Below are 14,353 nucleotides of genomic sequence, written 5' to 3' on the forward strand. Positions count from 1 at the left end.
TTCGTAGCAGGTGTATGCGAATTGAAATTCATTGACGGCATTGTGGATAAAAAATATTATTCAGCCATCCACAAGAGAATTGAAAAGAAAGTGCCGAAATCTAATATACAATATGATAATGATCTGAAACATACTATTACTGATGTGCGTATGTGGCTCGCGCATCATGTAAAACACACATTACCGCATCCGCCCCAATCTCCAGATTTTAATCTAATTGTACATTTATGAGAAGAATTGAATAGAGGTCTAAAGAAGCTTGCTATAACAGCAAAAGTAGAACTGAAATTAGCACTGCTCGAAGAGTGGCAAAATATTTAGCCAGAAACCATACAAAAATTGGTTTCTTCAATGTCAAGGTAAGCTATTATCAAACAAAAGGGTTTGGCCACTAAATATTGATTGTTACCTTTTTTTTTATAATGTTCGTATTGGTGTCGAACTCAATGTTTATGTTTGAAATTTTTTGCCGGGCTTTAGGTCGTTGTTTTAAAATTCATATTTTTATATAATAACTTGTATTTTATAAAAAACAAACTTTGGATTAAATAAAATATCACAAAGATTAAATTATGTAATATATTATTTTATTAACAAATATTTCGGTCTACTTCGTAGACCATCTTCAGTGTTATTAAAATTATACAAATACAATTATATAAAAAAAAAATTTTAATGTTAAAAGTCATATAATAATCAAACAAAAATATATGAAAAAGTGAAAATTAATTTTTAAAAAAAGAATGGCCAGTGTTGTCATTGTTAGAACGAAAAACATAATTTTTAAAAACTTTTTTTTAATTTTTATGCAAATATAAAGAAAACTAAACAGTAACGTTACCTTTGTCCGCATCTGATATCAACATCAACATAATATCAAAAAATAATTTTCCAATCAACATTATCAAATCCTTGATAAAAAAAGCAAAAGCTGGTGAAAGTAAAAAATCGGAGAGTGAACCCAAAACTTATGTATCAATGACGTACATACTTAGCTTCTCCGAAAACTTTCAAAAATCAAAATGCTTCAAGAAAACAACACATGAAGTAGCATTCAAAACTACAAATAACATACCTTAAAAAATTTGTTTAATAGAACAAAAACTCCAATAGACAAGTTAGAGCAACATAACTTGATTTACAAAATTCTGTGTGGAGGTGACGGAGTCAACATATGCCAACAGGTATATGTTGGCACAACAAAACATAAATTAAGAACGAGAATCGCTGGACACAAATATGATCTGAAGAGTCGCACTACACCCCTGGACCAAAAAACAGCACTCGCAACACATTGTATTAAAATGAACCATACTCCCAACTTCGATGATATTAAAATTCTTCATCAGGAGAAAAATTACAAACGTAGGATGTTGCTAGAAATGCTACATATAATTGACGTACCAGATGATCAACAACTAAACTATAAGAGGGATATTGAAGGTTTAGCACAAATCTATAGATTACTAATCTAAAATTGCTAAATTTATTTTTTATTTTTATTTATATTTGCATAAAAATTAAAAAAAAATTTTAAAAAATTATGTTTTTCGTTCTAACAATGACAACACTGGCCATTCTTTATTTAAAAATTAATTTTCACTTTTTCATATATTTTTGTTTGATTATTATATGACTTTTGACATTAAAAATTTTTTTTTATATAATTGTATTTGTATAATTTTAATAACACTGAAGATGGTTATTGAAAGTAGGTCTACGAAGTAGACCGAAATATTTGTTAATAAAATAATATATTACATAAATTAATCTTAGTGATATTTTATTTAACCCAAAATTTGTTTTTCATAAAATATAAGTTATTATATAAAAATATGAATTTTAAAACCACGACCTAAAGCCCGGCAAAAAATTTCAAACGTTAATTGTTACCCTAAATATTTTTTTTAATTTTTTCCATTTCTACATAAGATATGTCAATAATTTTGTTCAGCGTAATTTAGTATTTTTTTGGTTTGTTAATTTTAAGAAATCAAAAGTAAGCGATAATTTGATAAAATAAAATGAGTTTAGTTGCAAATTAAACATTTTATCTAAAAAAAAATTTTGTTAGTTAAAAATATCTACATTAACGGCGTAAAAACAGTGCTAAAGTTTATTATACTTGCTGTGCCAATAATTATGTTCGTTACTGTATATATGTATATATATATGTAAGTCGTAAATAGTAAATTATTTTTAAATATTTTATAGTTTCAAAATTTAGAAAACAAATTAAAACTTTGCAAAATGATAAATATAAAATGAATATTTTAAAAATGCGCCTTTAACCATTTTGTTTTTGTTTTGTTTTTTTTTAAAGTTAACTCAAAGATTTTCTGCTTTGTTTTGTAAACAAACAACAGCTGAGAACTAAAAGAAAACAAAGCAAATTAATCTGTTGCTCATTGCTTTTTCTGTGCAAAAGAGTAAAATACAGAAGAGCACAACATTTACTACATACAAAAATAATAAATGCTGTCAAAAAAAATACATACATTATTATTGGGCTTACCTACACTATCATGAACACACATCATGAATATAAACTCGAAAACGGGTTTTTGCTAGATGAGAATGGGAAGAGAGTTTGATGTTAGTTCATGAATTTCAAGCAACGAGATTGCAGCTTGACATTTTGAAAGGAATTTAGTCGTATTTTGAGCAGCTAGCGTTGTGTGTTTCGAGTGAAAAGTGAGTAGTTTTTTGTTTTATCTTGTGATTTTATTGATTATATTTAATTATATATTTATAGACAAAATAAATTAACGAAATATATAATACATAATATGTGTAATGTATATAATATATATAAATATATATTTTTATATATAATTTAATTTTAGAAAAATGGTTTTAAATATAACATAACCTATAAATATTAATTTAGGTTTACATGGCGAAAGACAAGTGGAGCAAACTGGAAACAGAGGAATTAATTTCAATTTACCGAAATTATCCTCTTTTGTACAATATGAAACATAAAGACTATATAAAACTTTCCAAAAAAGAGGCTGCGCTAAACGAAATAGTCAGCCGAATAAAAGTGATTAAACCAGACGCAACATGCGAAGTGGTTAAAAAAAAAATAAAAACATTAAAAGATCAATATGGCGTAGAGCAGCGAAACATTTTAAAAAAAAGTAGAATTAATACTGCAGCAATATATACACCCAAATTATGGTGCTTTGAACAGCTAAGATTTCTATCTCAATCAAGTGATGAATCAGTTGATAGAAAATATATAAACGTAATATAAATACTTTAATATTTGCTTTAGAGAATTATTAATTGTTTCATTAATTTGTAGGTAAACATCGGTAATGAGAACATAGAAATATTCCAACCGTCCACTTCAGCAGGCCAGTTGTCCATTTCAGCTGAAATACAAAAGCCAAAGAAGGAAAATGAATTGGACACAATTTTGGACCAAACCGCGCAAACATGCCAACTTGTGCATGATTTAAAAACAAGTGTAGAACAAGCGGAGGCCTCAAAGTCAGCATCTTTTTGCAAGTATATGCAGACTGAGTTAGATAAACTAGATGAAACCTATGATGACGCACTGGATGATATCATAGCTGTCATTCAACGCTATAAGCGTAAGGAAAAATTGCTTAAATGTAGAACTGGTAACTTAGAGTAACTTAGATGTACATATTTGTATGTATTTAATTTCAAAATAATAAAAAATATTTGCACATGTTTAAATTCAAAAATATGATTTAAGATGATGAAATATTATATATATTTCCTATTTTAAAAAAATTTTCGACAAATATCTTTCGCTAGTCGTCCAATTTTGTGATATTTTCAAATGCATTTTCATTGTTTTCCAGTAATTCCATTTCTATTGAGTCATCTACACTAGTTGTTAAATTCTGCATGTACCATGTACTTTTTTCTATGAAAAAGTTGTGTAAGACGCAGCAACAAAGCACAATTGTAGTACATTTTTCACTATTTAATTTCATAGTGGTTTGCAGAATTTGAAACCTTTCGATAATACTCCAAAAGCTCGTTCCACACATTGCCTAGCCTTACTTAGGCTTACATTATAATTAACAATTTTAGGATCCGTTAATTTTCTAGAATATGGTGTCGTAACATATTTCATCAGAGAAAATGCATTATCCGCATCCACAATGTATGACGCAATCCTATTATCACCAATATTTTCTTCTTTTGGAAATAATTTATCCCTGTTCTCAATAATTTTATTTAAATCGCAACGTCTTAGTATACCACCAACACTAATTCAACCATTTCGACCAACATCGATAAAGATAAACTAGCGTTCGCATCTACCATTGCCATCAGAAGAAAACTTTGAAAACCTTTGTAGTTATAGTACAATGCCCTTTCGAGGAGTCATTGCTATATGTTTTTCATCTAATGCTCCAAAGCAATGTGGAAACTGCCAGCGTTGTTGAAATTCACGTGTAATTTTTAACCATTCATTTTGGATTTCTGGAAACTGGAAAAAAATCGATAATTGGTAATTATACATCTAAAACTCAAACAAGTTGTACCTTCAAAAAAATGACGCATTAGATTCTGGTAAATGATTTCGCAAATCTCTATAATGTTTATGCTTAAAAACGTAGGTGACTGTAGTGTGTTTTCGCCTAACTCTTTATAGTTTTCTCCGGTTGCAAAAAATCTGAGCGTTACTGCTAATCATTCTTCAATTAAAACACATTTTCTTGAATTGGTATCCTGCGGCAATATTTCTGGTCTTACAAAGCCCATCTTTAAAGCAATTTTCATTAAAAAAATATGATTTGTAATTTATAAAATCGTTCGCTAATTTATATTCTTTTAATAAATGTTTCCTTCGTTTCCTCCGCAACGTTTCCTTCTTTCTCTCCAATGGTTCAATCACAATTTTTGCTTTTTATTTTTTTTTAAAGCTTCTGCTACTGCCAACAAATTTAAACAATTATTATTCACGGCAGACATTAAAAGTAATTCTTTATTTAGATCCATTAATACTGAATATTCTGAATTTCAGTGATATGTACTACTACACACAAGCTTTTTATAAGTTTACACAAAACAAAACAAATTTCACACTTCATGACAGTTCATGATAGTGTAAACTGCACTGTTAGCTCAAGTTGTCGTTAAGTTCATCTTACGTTCATGATAATATAAATAGGCCCAATAAAATATTATTATTTTATTTAACTAGTTCTGTGTCAATATTTAGGTTATAATTATTTGGAACGCTTATACGTTGTCTGGTATGTGTGGTTTCATACCCATATCACATCATACTAGTAAGAAGTCAATCACTTCTGTGCTACGACTTAGAATTAAGAAAGATTATCACAATATTTTTATTTCGCAAACATGACAATATAACTTAATATCATTCTTTAAAATTAAAGTTATTACGTGACGACAAGCATAGATCGTAATTTAATTAATTTTAATTCTTATATCTAAGTTCAAGTTCTGTTATTGCAAGTGTTTCTTTCATTTCGAATTCCAACAGTTTCAAATGTTCTTGACTTTTCAGTCCTTTTTCCTTCTCTTCCAGATCCTTCTCTTGAACCGCCATTTGCCTTTCTTGGAGCTGTATTTGTTTTTCTCTAAAAATCTTATCAAATTTCATTTGTTCTATTCCTAATTTTAAAATCTTTGCTCGACTTTGAATCAGTTCAGACACAATTAAACATAAGCAAACTCCGCTACAGCAAGTAATCGAAATGTTCTCGGGAACATTTTTGATTGTTTGATGATTTGATGTTTCCGATAACGAAAATCTATTATCGTGACTTGCACTTGGCATTTTGTCATAATAAATTTCAAATGCTTCGTTCTCTGTTTTGACTATAGTAATAGAAGCTTCGTTTGACGTTTGATCACTTATTGTTTCTGATTGAATATTATCAAATTGGAATACATTGAAAGAATTAGATTCAAAAAATTTTTCGAAGTCGTAATAAAATGGACACTTGCTAAGCACGGTATCTAAAACAATAAAATCGTAATTTCTTTGTATAAAAATTTGAGTATAATCCATAAGTTTAAAATATAAATCTTTAGTTTCAATCGTCTAAGCAAACAATTTTACAAGTTTGACACTTCTCATTGCTTGTAATTGCTTGTATAGGCAACACTGCTACTTTTAAATAGCAAAAAATAAAACAGAAAACTTTTTGGGACTAGAAACTTACTTCTAATTTTTCTGTTATCTGCCTTAGCAGCTCCTACGGTATTTAACCATTCCTTTGTATTTTTATAAGTTTTCCGCATAGTGAACATCTTTGAGCGAACCATCCTCCAATCAGCGTTTACACCACTACTTTGAAGAAAACGATTATAATATACCCGAGCCGTTGGTTTCTGGAAATTAAAATGAATTTATTCTATAATAACAAAAACTTGTTTCAAGTGACTGACTAAAAATTCAATATTCTGTTTCAGAAAATTAACAAGAGCCGCTTCTTCCTCTGGTGTCCACATTTTCAGTTTTCTTTTCGATTTTACTTTTCTCTAAAGAAGGAAAATAAAAAACAACATATATAATCCATTAAAATATTTTTAAATAACAAAGTTATTTAATTTCTTAGTAATAACATATTACCTATTTGATTTACTAAATATGTTTCAATATTGTTACATGTTACAAGAAAAAATAATTTCTGCAAAGTGGAATCCAAAGAAGCTGCACATTCATTAAAAAGTACCCAAACTACAAGTACAGTCTATAATCATATTTTCAATTCGTTGGAAATAAAAGGTATGGAGTTGTAAGCTTTTAAAACATTGCAGATTTCATCAAAAAAATAATGCCAGACACGATATTATAGGAATTTAATCATAACCTTGAAGTAGGTACTTAATAATTTCAACAAAATGAGGTTTATTATCAGATCTGCATCATCCTATCTCATTTTACTACATATGATATATTAAAAAATTCAATACATGTATATATTTATACATTCTCTTCTCTAGCAATTATTTCAGAATTTCTCTCAATTGTTGATATAACGTGTGAATTCCTTCATAACTCTAAACATGAAGGGATTACAAGACGTGTATATGGGTTAGGATGGGGTATGTAGTTCAGGGACAATTGAGTCTACGCTCCAGAGACACTTATGTGCTCATATGACTAACGCTCGCTCACTCTCAAAATGGAGGATAGCGGTTTTATATGATGGACAAGCAAACTGCTTGTCAAACCTGATGCATTCTTCATTCACACAATTATGAAAATTGTAGAAAACCTTTTTTCAATTATGCTTTTCGTCGCTTTGAACATGTACTCGAAAACACGTCTTTAGTTTAAGCTTATTTACTAGATTTTGATTATATTTTATTTTTGTTAATATTCAATAAAAATTTATTTAAAAGTACATTTAAATGGATAAGACGAAATTTTAAAAGCCTGGAAAAAATTCTTTCTTACGAATTAATAACGTAATAATTAAAAATGAACCATACTACCATAAATTGAGTAATAAATTAGCTAAAAAAAATTTGATTCATGAAAGCTGAGATTTGAAATATATTGTTTACAATGAACACTGTTAATGGAAGAGTTCCCCTTAATATCTAGTCGATTTTGATACCTTTTTGGTTGTTACCAAGTTTGGAATTTTTAAATTTTTTAGATTGTCACTCATATACTTAAGATTTAAATGGATTTCTATGAATTGTTAACTTGGAAAAGATGATCATATAAATAACATAATTTAATTCTGCTTTTGAAAAAAAATACCATAGATGGATGAAAATTACTGATTCCATCAACATTTTTTTTATTTACCTTAATGTTACGAATTTCTTCTGCAATTTTTTTATTTGCTTTAAATTTTGCTTTTGTGTCATCGCTTTTTGCTGCTCTTCGTGCTCTCTTTTGTTCATTGATATGGTCTTTATTTGCTTTATAATAACTTCTATTCCGTTCCCTGACATCTTTATTGGCTGCATATTTGGCTCTTGCTCGTTCTTTAAGGATATCATTATTCGCCCAATATCGTTTTCTTGATCGTTCTTTGATAATATCCTTATTTGCCTCATATCTTGCTTTCTTTTTATCAGCATATTTAGGTTTTTGTTTTTCTTTGATCTCTTCTACATTTTGCAATCTTAATACTGAATTTGTTTCCAATATTTCTTCTTTTTTTTCAGATTCATTGACAACTATATTCTGTTCTGATTTACAACTTGCATTATATCTTGCTCCTGTCAGGTCTTTAATAATATCATTATTTGGCTCATATTTAGCTTTTGTTTTATCAGTATACCTTGGTTTTTGCTTTGTATTTGTATTTAACTTTTCTTCTTGTTTAGTTTCTATCTCAAGTTCATCATGTTCCAATTTATAATTTTCATCAGATATTGCACTGGATAAAGCTTCGATGTTATCTTTAATTGCATCAGATCCCACTTTTGCTTTATCTTTATTTGCTGCATACCTTGCCCTTGATCGTTCTTTTATAGTATCTTTATTCGCTTCATATTTTCTCTTTGCTCGTTCTTTGAAAATATCTTTATTTGCTTCATATCTTGCTTTTGCTTTATCCTTATTTGCTGCATACTTAGCTCTTGATCGTTCTTTGATAGCTTCTTTATTTGCTTCATACCTTTTTCTGGATCGTTCTTTGATAGCATCTTTATTTGCTTCATATCTAGCTTTATGTTTATTTGTTGGATTATTTTCCTCTGATGGTTCATAAACAATATCTTTATCTTTCATAATCTTTTTGTTTAAATCATTTATGTCTTTTACTATGCTCGCACATATTGACTTTTGTTCTTTTGTATTTTCTGTATTTAAGCCAGTTATTATATTTGTATCTGTGCTTTCTGGTTTAGTTCTTTGGTAAACCCTTTTATGTTCTAATATGCTCACTCCAGTATTTGAGTTTGGACTTGTTACAGTTTCCTCATCCATGTTAATGCTAAATATTTATGCTGAAATCAACAACATATAACCCATCCTATTTGGTAAAGCTGACTCAATAGATTTCTTTTTGATCCAGTGTTAAAAATTGTTAGAGTAACTTGTGTTAAAGATAATTTTTAAAAACCAAAATTTAAACATTACTATCGACTACAAAATACTTCCGACTTCGAGACACCAAATTATAATAAAAAAGGGAAATACAATTTTCAATACACGAACCAACATTTTTTGGAACTGCGAGCAAAATGTTCGACTTGGAGACATTTTGCTGCTGGCATGCTTGAATGAACATAGAATCTTTCTAATAAAAACTGTGAAAACTTATCTACTTTCACTTCTTCCACGTTGTCTGGAATGATGCTGTTTGTTCAGGTGTTTAATATAATATGTGTTGTAACAGGTGTGAGGTACTTCTTTTTGCTGGTAATTGGTGTAACAATTTGTTGATATTCTTAAATCTTAATTTCTAATATAACTTTATGCTTCGATTTTTGTTCATATTGAACATAGATGATAGTTTAAAATAATTAACACATAATCTCATTCTAATGTTTTGTTATATTTTTTTGTTTTGTTATTTTTATTTTGTCAGTCACTTGTTGGGATGATTTTTAGTTAGTTTATACTGCTGGGCACAGTTCACTTATTGTTTAAAATTATTATTATAGATTTTTGTATTAGTAATATCACAACAATGCGATTTTTTAGTTGATTATTTATTTTAAATTAATATTTTAAGGTTTTCAGTTTCTTAACTGTTTATCAGGCAAAAAAGTAAACAAATTTTGTTCATGACAAATGACATTTTAATGTCAAAACATACGTAACAGGGTTGTATTATTCGAATTATTTTGTAAGACCGCTTTCACGCTTTTACTTGCTAAGATTGTAATAACAGTCTGATTCAATATAAAAATCTGACGGCTAAAAAAACGATTGAACCATGATATGTACAAAAACAAGTTCAAACTTCTCCATTATACTGTTGTGTAACGATATTAGGTATTCATTATTATGAGCAAAGAACTCTGTACGTAGTGAAAGTACTAAACGTATTTATCTACAATTATATGATATTTTTTCAATATACTTTTGTTCAACTTTCAGTTAACTTTTATACATTAAATACATAAACTACGTAAATTAATATGTATATTATTAATTAAGTTATTATTATTATTATTAATTAACTTATTATTGTTTCTTATACTTAAGTTCAAGCTCTTTCATCGCAATTCTTTCTTTCATTTCCAATTCCAAAATCTTTAAATACTCCTGACTTTTCAGCTCCATTTCTTTGAATGCAATTTCTTTTTCTTGAACTGCCACTTGCCTTTCAAGCAATTGCATTTCTTTTTCTCTAAAATTTGAGTCAATGTCCATTTTCTTTTTCTTTAATTTTAAACTTTCTGCATGACTCTGCACCATTTCAGATACGGCTGTTCCAAAATAAGCTCCACTGCACTTTGTAGAATGATTATTATCGAAAACATCTTTAGTACAATGATTTTCTGCGTGGCTAGACATAGTTTCCGTTAATGAAAAACTTCTATCTTGGCTAGCACCTTGCATATTATCATAAACATTTTCAAATTCTTCGTTTTCTGTTTTAACTATAGTATTAGATGCATCATCAAAATTTTGATCACTGATTGATTCTGATTTCACAATAATAGGTTGTAACCTATTTGATTTCGTAGGTGAATTAATGAAGTTTGATCCAAAAACTTTTTCAATATCATAATATAAAGGACACATATTGCGTATGGCATCTAGAATGGAATTGTATACCATTTTTAAAAAATTTCTACTTTGTGTTAAATTTAAAAACAATATTTCTTCTTCAATATATTAACCATAATAATATATGAAAACTGTAATAACATATACAGTGTTATACCAATTTAGCCAGCACGAAAAATTTAGAAATATAAAAGTTATCATGAATAAAATCACTTATGCTAAGAAAAATATATATGAAAGATATTTTAAAAATTTCTTAGCTAGAAAACAATAATTTGTTTAATAACATTTGTAATATATAATTTACATATAAGTGTTTATAAACGTTAAACTGATCTTATCGATTTAAACTTTTAATCTTTCAAATTTTCGTACTTCTCGTATCGCACCGTATTTTTTTTTTTAAGCTTTTAAACTAAAATAATACTTCACTGTTAACAATTTAAAAGGATCTAAAAACTTACTTCCAACTGATTCGTCATCTGCCATAGCTTCTCCTACAGTATCCAACCATTCTTTTGTTTTTTTATAAGTTTTTCTCATATTTAACACCTTTAAGCGTACAATTTTCCAATCAGCATCCACACCGCTACTTTGAAGGAAACGATTATAATATACCCGCGATGTTGGTTTCTGGAAATTAAAATTAATTAAATTTTTAATACAAAATTAATTTCAACTAACTGACCTCAAATTCCACATTTTCTTTAAGAAAATTAACAAGAGCCGTTTCCTCCGCAGGCATCCACATTTTTATTTTCTCTCGCAATTTACTATGTTCTATAGAAAGAAAGAAAAAACAATATATACACATTTCATACTAATTTACTCATATAGGACTTGCTTAAGATTCTAAATTCGCAATTGCTGAATTTGAGTGTTTGAGATGTACTCAATAAGTAAAATTCTGACTTTGATATGGAATATTGTGTTTTTACAATTAAAATTAGTTATATATTACATTATTATTTTTAAATTTTTTTGGCAAGTAATTGTAACCTCAAAATAATTGGAATGCTTGTGGATAAACAATAATCGTATTCACCATTAGGCGTAAATTATTTTAAAAATTTTACTTTATAAAAATGAAATATATTAGATATCTACTAGTCAGAATATCAGGATTCCCTAGTAGTCTGATTAAATTAGTTAATGCTTAATATACATTTGGTAGATTAATTTCGGATCAACTAGTTACTAATTTAGTAATCCGGATCACTTGTCCGTTTAATAGTCGCGTAAATAAATAACACTTATGGGTTATGCACATAATATACACATAGTTATTTGCAAATACACTTTACGAGTATCATTTATCATACAAATGAATTTCGCAATCCGAGAGTCTCAGTAATCTAGATTAACCCAATTTTTATGAATCCGAATTAGCGAAGTTGTACTGTACCGATAATAATAATAAAATAGACAGTGTGGGGCACTGACCTTATCTTTTGTGTTACTATCCGGTTTAAGGTGTACAGAAAACCCAATTTATTTTTGAGTGATAAACATATTAGCTATTGACATTTTAACAGACGGGTATCACTTTCTAGTAAAATTGACATTTTGTATTCTAGAACAGACATATCTTGTTGAGATGGTAACGCAGCCCACTATTACCTGACAAGAATCTTTGCCCTGTTGTGAGGAGGAACGCGCTTTGGAACTCCATACTTGATATTAATGTTGAAGCTAAACAGATCTTTGCGTTCACATCTCTTTGTCTCAATAAAATTGTTGTTCTGTAGTGGTTTTATTATCTTATATGTACATAATTTCTGTTAACTTTTAATTAAATTGTTTTAATTTAGTTTGTATACCTCGTAATTTCCGCTGATATACTTCTTTTATAACTTTTAGCTTTGCAGTTTGTCTTTATTGTTCTTTAAAAATATTTATTTATCTAATATCATGCTTTGTCTCCAACTTTACTTACAGCATTTGTAACTGCTGCTCTTCCGTTATTTGCAGAATATCTTGGTTCTTTAATAACATACTTATTTGCTTGGTATCTTGCCTTTGCTTTATCTTTATTTGCTGCATTGTCTCTGGTTTACTATTTGCCGCGTATCTTGCTCATTTTGTTTCTTTTATTTTTTCTATATTTTGCAATCTATATCTTTTACGGGTTTCTAACTTTCTTTGACGTTTAATTGCTTCGACTTGTGTTGTTTCGAAATAATTTGAATTTGAATTTACATTAAGTGTGTTACCATCTTCTATATTATTCTTAAATATTATTTCAAAATTACTAAAAATTACTTTGGCAACACTGGAAAAATTAAAGTTTTTAGCTTATTATTAAAATATTATATTTTGATAGTAAAATTTCGCAACAAATTAATTTTCAAGAGTTAATAACAGGAATATTAACCGATGATTTCGCAAACATATCTTCAACAGCGATTTAGCAAATTAAGTAACAAAGGCTTTATACTGTTGGCATTTCTACGAGAGCATTTAGAATCGTCATATTAAACAACGTTTATATGACGATACTTTTTTTATCTCACGCTGCTTTAGTTTATTTAAAGGTGTTTTAATTTAATCGCATCTACTAGCAATGCAATACATATTTATGTTATGTTTGCTTTACACATCTTCATTGTACTTTATGAATATTGCTATTTAGGTTGATTTTAGGCATTGTATGTTCATATATTTAGACAATCATTTAAAAATATGTTTACTTATTGCCACAGGCGTCTTTAATGTAAGAAATGAAATAAATTTTTCAGGAGCTGAGCTATGTAAATACGATAAAAAAATGCACTTAATTATTCACTTCTATTTATTATTATTGCCCAGTTTGTTCTGGTGTTGTTTTCATTATTCTCTGTCACTGCATCATTGTTTTTATTTACTTCCTAACATTTGCAGCTCCCAACCCAAATAGGGAATCAACATGCAGTTGTTTTTATAATTGTTACTGTAAGTTTGCGTGCCGATAAGGATAATAAATTGTTTCATTTTATTGAGTGTTTTTTCTTCTTATTTATAAAAAGCTTTTCTTATTATTTTGATTATACAGAAAAATTAGCACATGAATGCTTTTTTGGTAAACAAAACTTTAAGTATCAAATAATAATTTAAAGAACTGCTTATATAATACTATTATATATCTTTAGTAAAAAAATCCCTTACCAATCACACAGAATTAACTGAGCACGGAAATAAACTTTCTGCCGACAAAAAATTTACTACAAATCTATGGAAATACCGGCTTGAAGTATACTGCGTATTGAGAGGGAGAAAGTCATAATTTATTTACCACAGTTTTTTTATTTGCTATGAGAAATGTGTTGCTATAAAAAGTAGTAGAAAGTTTATTTGCAATGGTATTAAAATATATTCCAATTCGTTTAAAATATCGTATTTAACACAATAAATGTATTACAATAATTGCTATTTCTCATACAAAATACATAATCTTTAATATTCTAATAAGATTCTCTAATTGTAAATGTCAGATATTAAGCGTCTCCGATTTTTATTTAGCATGCTAAACTACAAAAATAAGCGTTAATGTCGAATGTGACGCAATTTATGACGAAAAAACACTATTATAAAACTCTATGTAAAACAAACAATTTTGGAAGTAAAGATAGAAGTTTGCCACGAGCTTCTCATAGTAAAACTCAACTAAAACAGAAGTAAACTGCAAACTAAGAGCGATAAAAT

At 28.2% G+C, this 14,353-nt stretch overlaps 3 protein-coding genes across 6 annotated transcripts; 1 reads left to right on the forward strand and 2 right to left on the reverse strand.

Moving 5' to 3' along the window:
• Nucleotides 1-2,378: 2,378 nt before the first annotated feature.
• LOC119675050 lies at nucleotides 2,379-3,730 on the forward strand. The gene is made up of 3 exons (XM_038086235.1): nucleotides 2,379-2,694; nucleotides 2,891-3,250; nucleotides 3,311-3,730. The coding sequence occupies exons 2-3, from the start codon at nucleotides 2,897-2,899 to the stop codon at nucleotides 3,644-3,646; spliced, it is 690 nt and encodes a 229-aa protein (XP_037942163.1). The 5' UTR covers nucleotides 2,379-2,694; nucleotides 2,891-2,896; the 3' UTR covers nucleotides 3,647-3,730.
• Nucleotides 3,731-3,762: 32 nt separating this feature from the next.
• On the reverse strand, nucleotides 3,763-10,071 carry LOC119675047 (caldesmon-like). The gene is made up of 5 exons (XM_038086228.1): nucleotides 7,787-10,071; nucleotides 6,412-6,504; nucleotides 6,186-6,354; nucleotides 4,533-5,979; nucleotides 3,763-4,477 (listed from the first exon to the last, which is right to left on the reverse strand). The coding sequence occupies exons 1-4, from the start codon at nucleotides 8,915-8,917 to the stop codon at nucleotides 5,435-5,437; spliced, it is 1,938 nt and encodes a 645-aa protein (XP_037942156.1). The 5' UTR covers nucleotides 8,918-10,071; the 3' UTR covers nucleotides 3,763-4,477; nucleotides 4,533-5,434.
• Nucleotides 10,072-10,088: 17 nt separating this feature from the next.
• Nucleotides 10,089-13,902, reverse strand: LOC119675049. Of its 4 annotated transcripts, XM_038086234.1 has the most exons (5): nucleotides 13,817-13,895; nucleotides 12,609-12,901; nucleotides 11,361-11,452; nucleotides 11,137-11,305; nucleotides 10,090-10,701 (listed from the first exon to the last, which is right to left on the reverse strand). In XM_038086234.1, exons 3-5 carry the CDS (start codon nucleotides 11,421-11,423, stop codon nucleotides 10,124-10,126), a joined length of 810 nt encoding a protein of 269 aa, XP_037942162.1. In that variant the 5' UTR covers nucleotides 11,424-11,452; nucleotides 12,609-12,901; nucleotides 13,817-13,895; the 3' UTR covers nucleotides 10,090-10,123. The 4 variants fall into 4 exon arrangements, with proteins under 4 accessions (XP_037942159.1, XP_037942162.1, XP_037942161.1 ...); XM_038086231.1 differs by lacking the exons at nucleotides 12,609-12,901; nucleotides 13,817-13,895 and adding an exon at nucleotides 12,293-12,412 and having other exon boundaries at nucleotides 10,089-10,701; XM_038086233.1 differs by lacking the exons at nucleotides 12,609-12,901; nucleotides 13,817-13,895 and adding an exon at nucleotides 12,493-12,597.
• Nucleotides 13,903-14,353: the final 451 nt, after the last annotated feature.

The sequence above is a fragment of the Teleopsis dalmanni genome, chromosome 2, assembly GCF_002237135.1.
Source record: "Teleopsis dalmanni isolate 2A chromosome 2, ASM223713v2, whole genome shotgun sequence".
Lineage (NCBI taxonomy): Eukaryota > Metazoa > Arthropoda > Insecta > Diptera > Diopsidae > Teleopsis > Teleopsis dalmanni.

Coding starts and splice junctions, on each gene's coding strand:
- LOC119675047 (XM_038086228.1), bottom strand. CDS start 8,917: ATGGATGAGGAAACTGTAACAAGTCCAAACTCAAATACTGGAGTGAGC. Junction 6,505..7,786: donor AAGAAATTCGTAACATTAAG/GTAAATAAAAAA, acceptor TTCCTTCTTTAG/AGAAAAGTAAAATCGAAAAG. Junction 6,355..6,411: donor AACAGAATATTGAATTTTTA/GTCAGTCACTTG, acceptor TTTAATTTCCAG/AAACCAACGGCTCGGGTATA.
- LOC119675050 (XM_038086235.1), top strand. CDS start 2,897: ATGGCGAAAGACAAGTGGAGCAAACTGGAAACAGAGGAATTAATTTCA. Junction 3,251..3,310: donor TTGATAGAAAATATATAAAC/GTAATATAAATA, acceptor ATTAATTTGTAG/GTAAACATCGGTAATGAGAA.
- LOC119675049 (XM_038086231.1), bottom strand. CDS start 12,344: ATGGAGTTCCAAAGCGCGTTCCTCCTCACAACAGGGCAAAGATTCTTG. Junction 11,306..11,360: donor AAGAAAATGTGGAATTTGAG/GTCAGTTAGTTG, acceptor TTTAATTTCCAG/AAACCAACATCGCGGGTATA. Junction 10,702..11,136: donor AGATGACGAATCAGTTGGAA/GTAAGTTTTTAG, acceptor ATTCCATTCTAG/ATGCCATACGCAATATGTGT.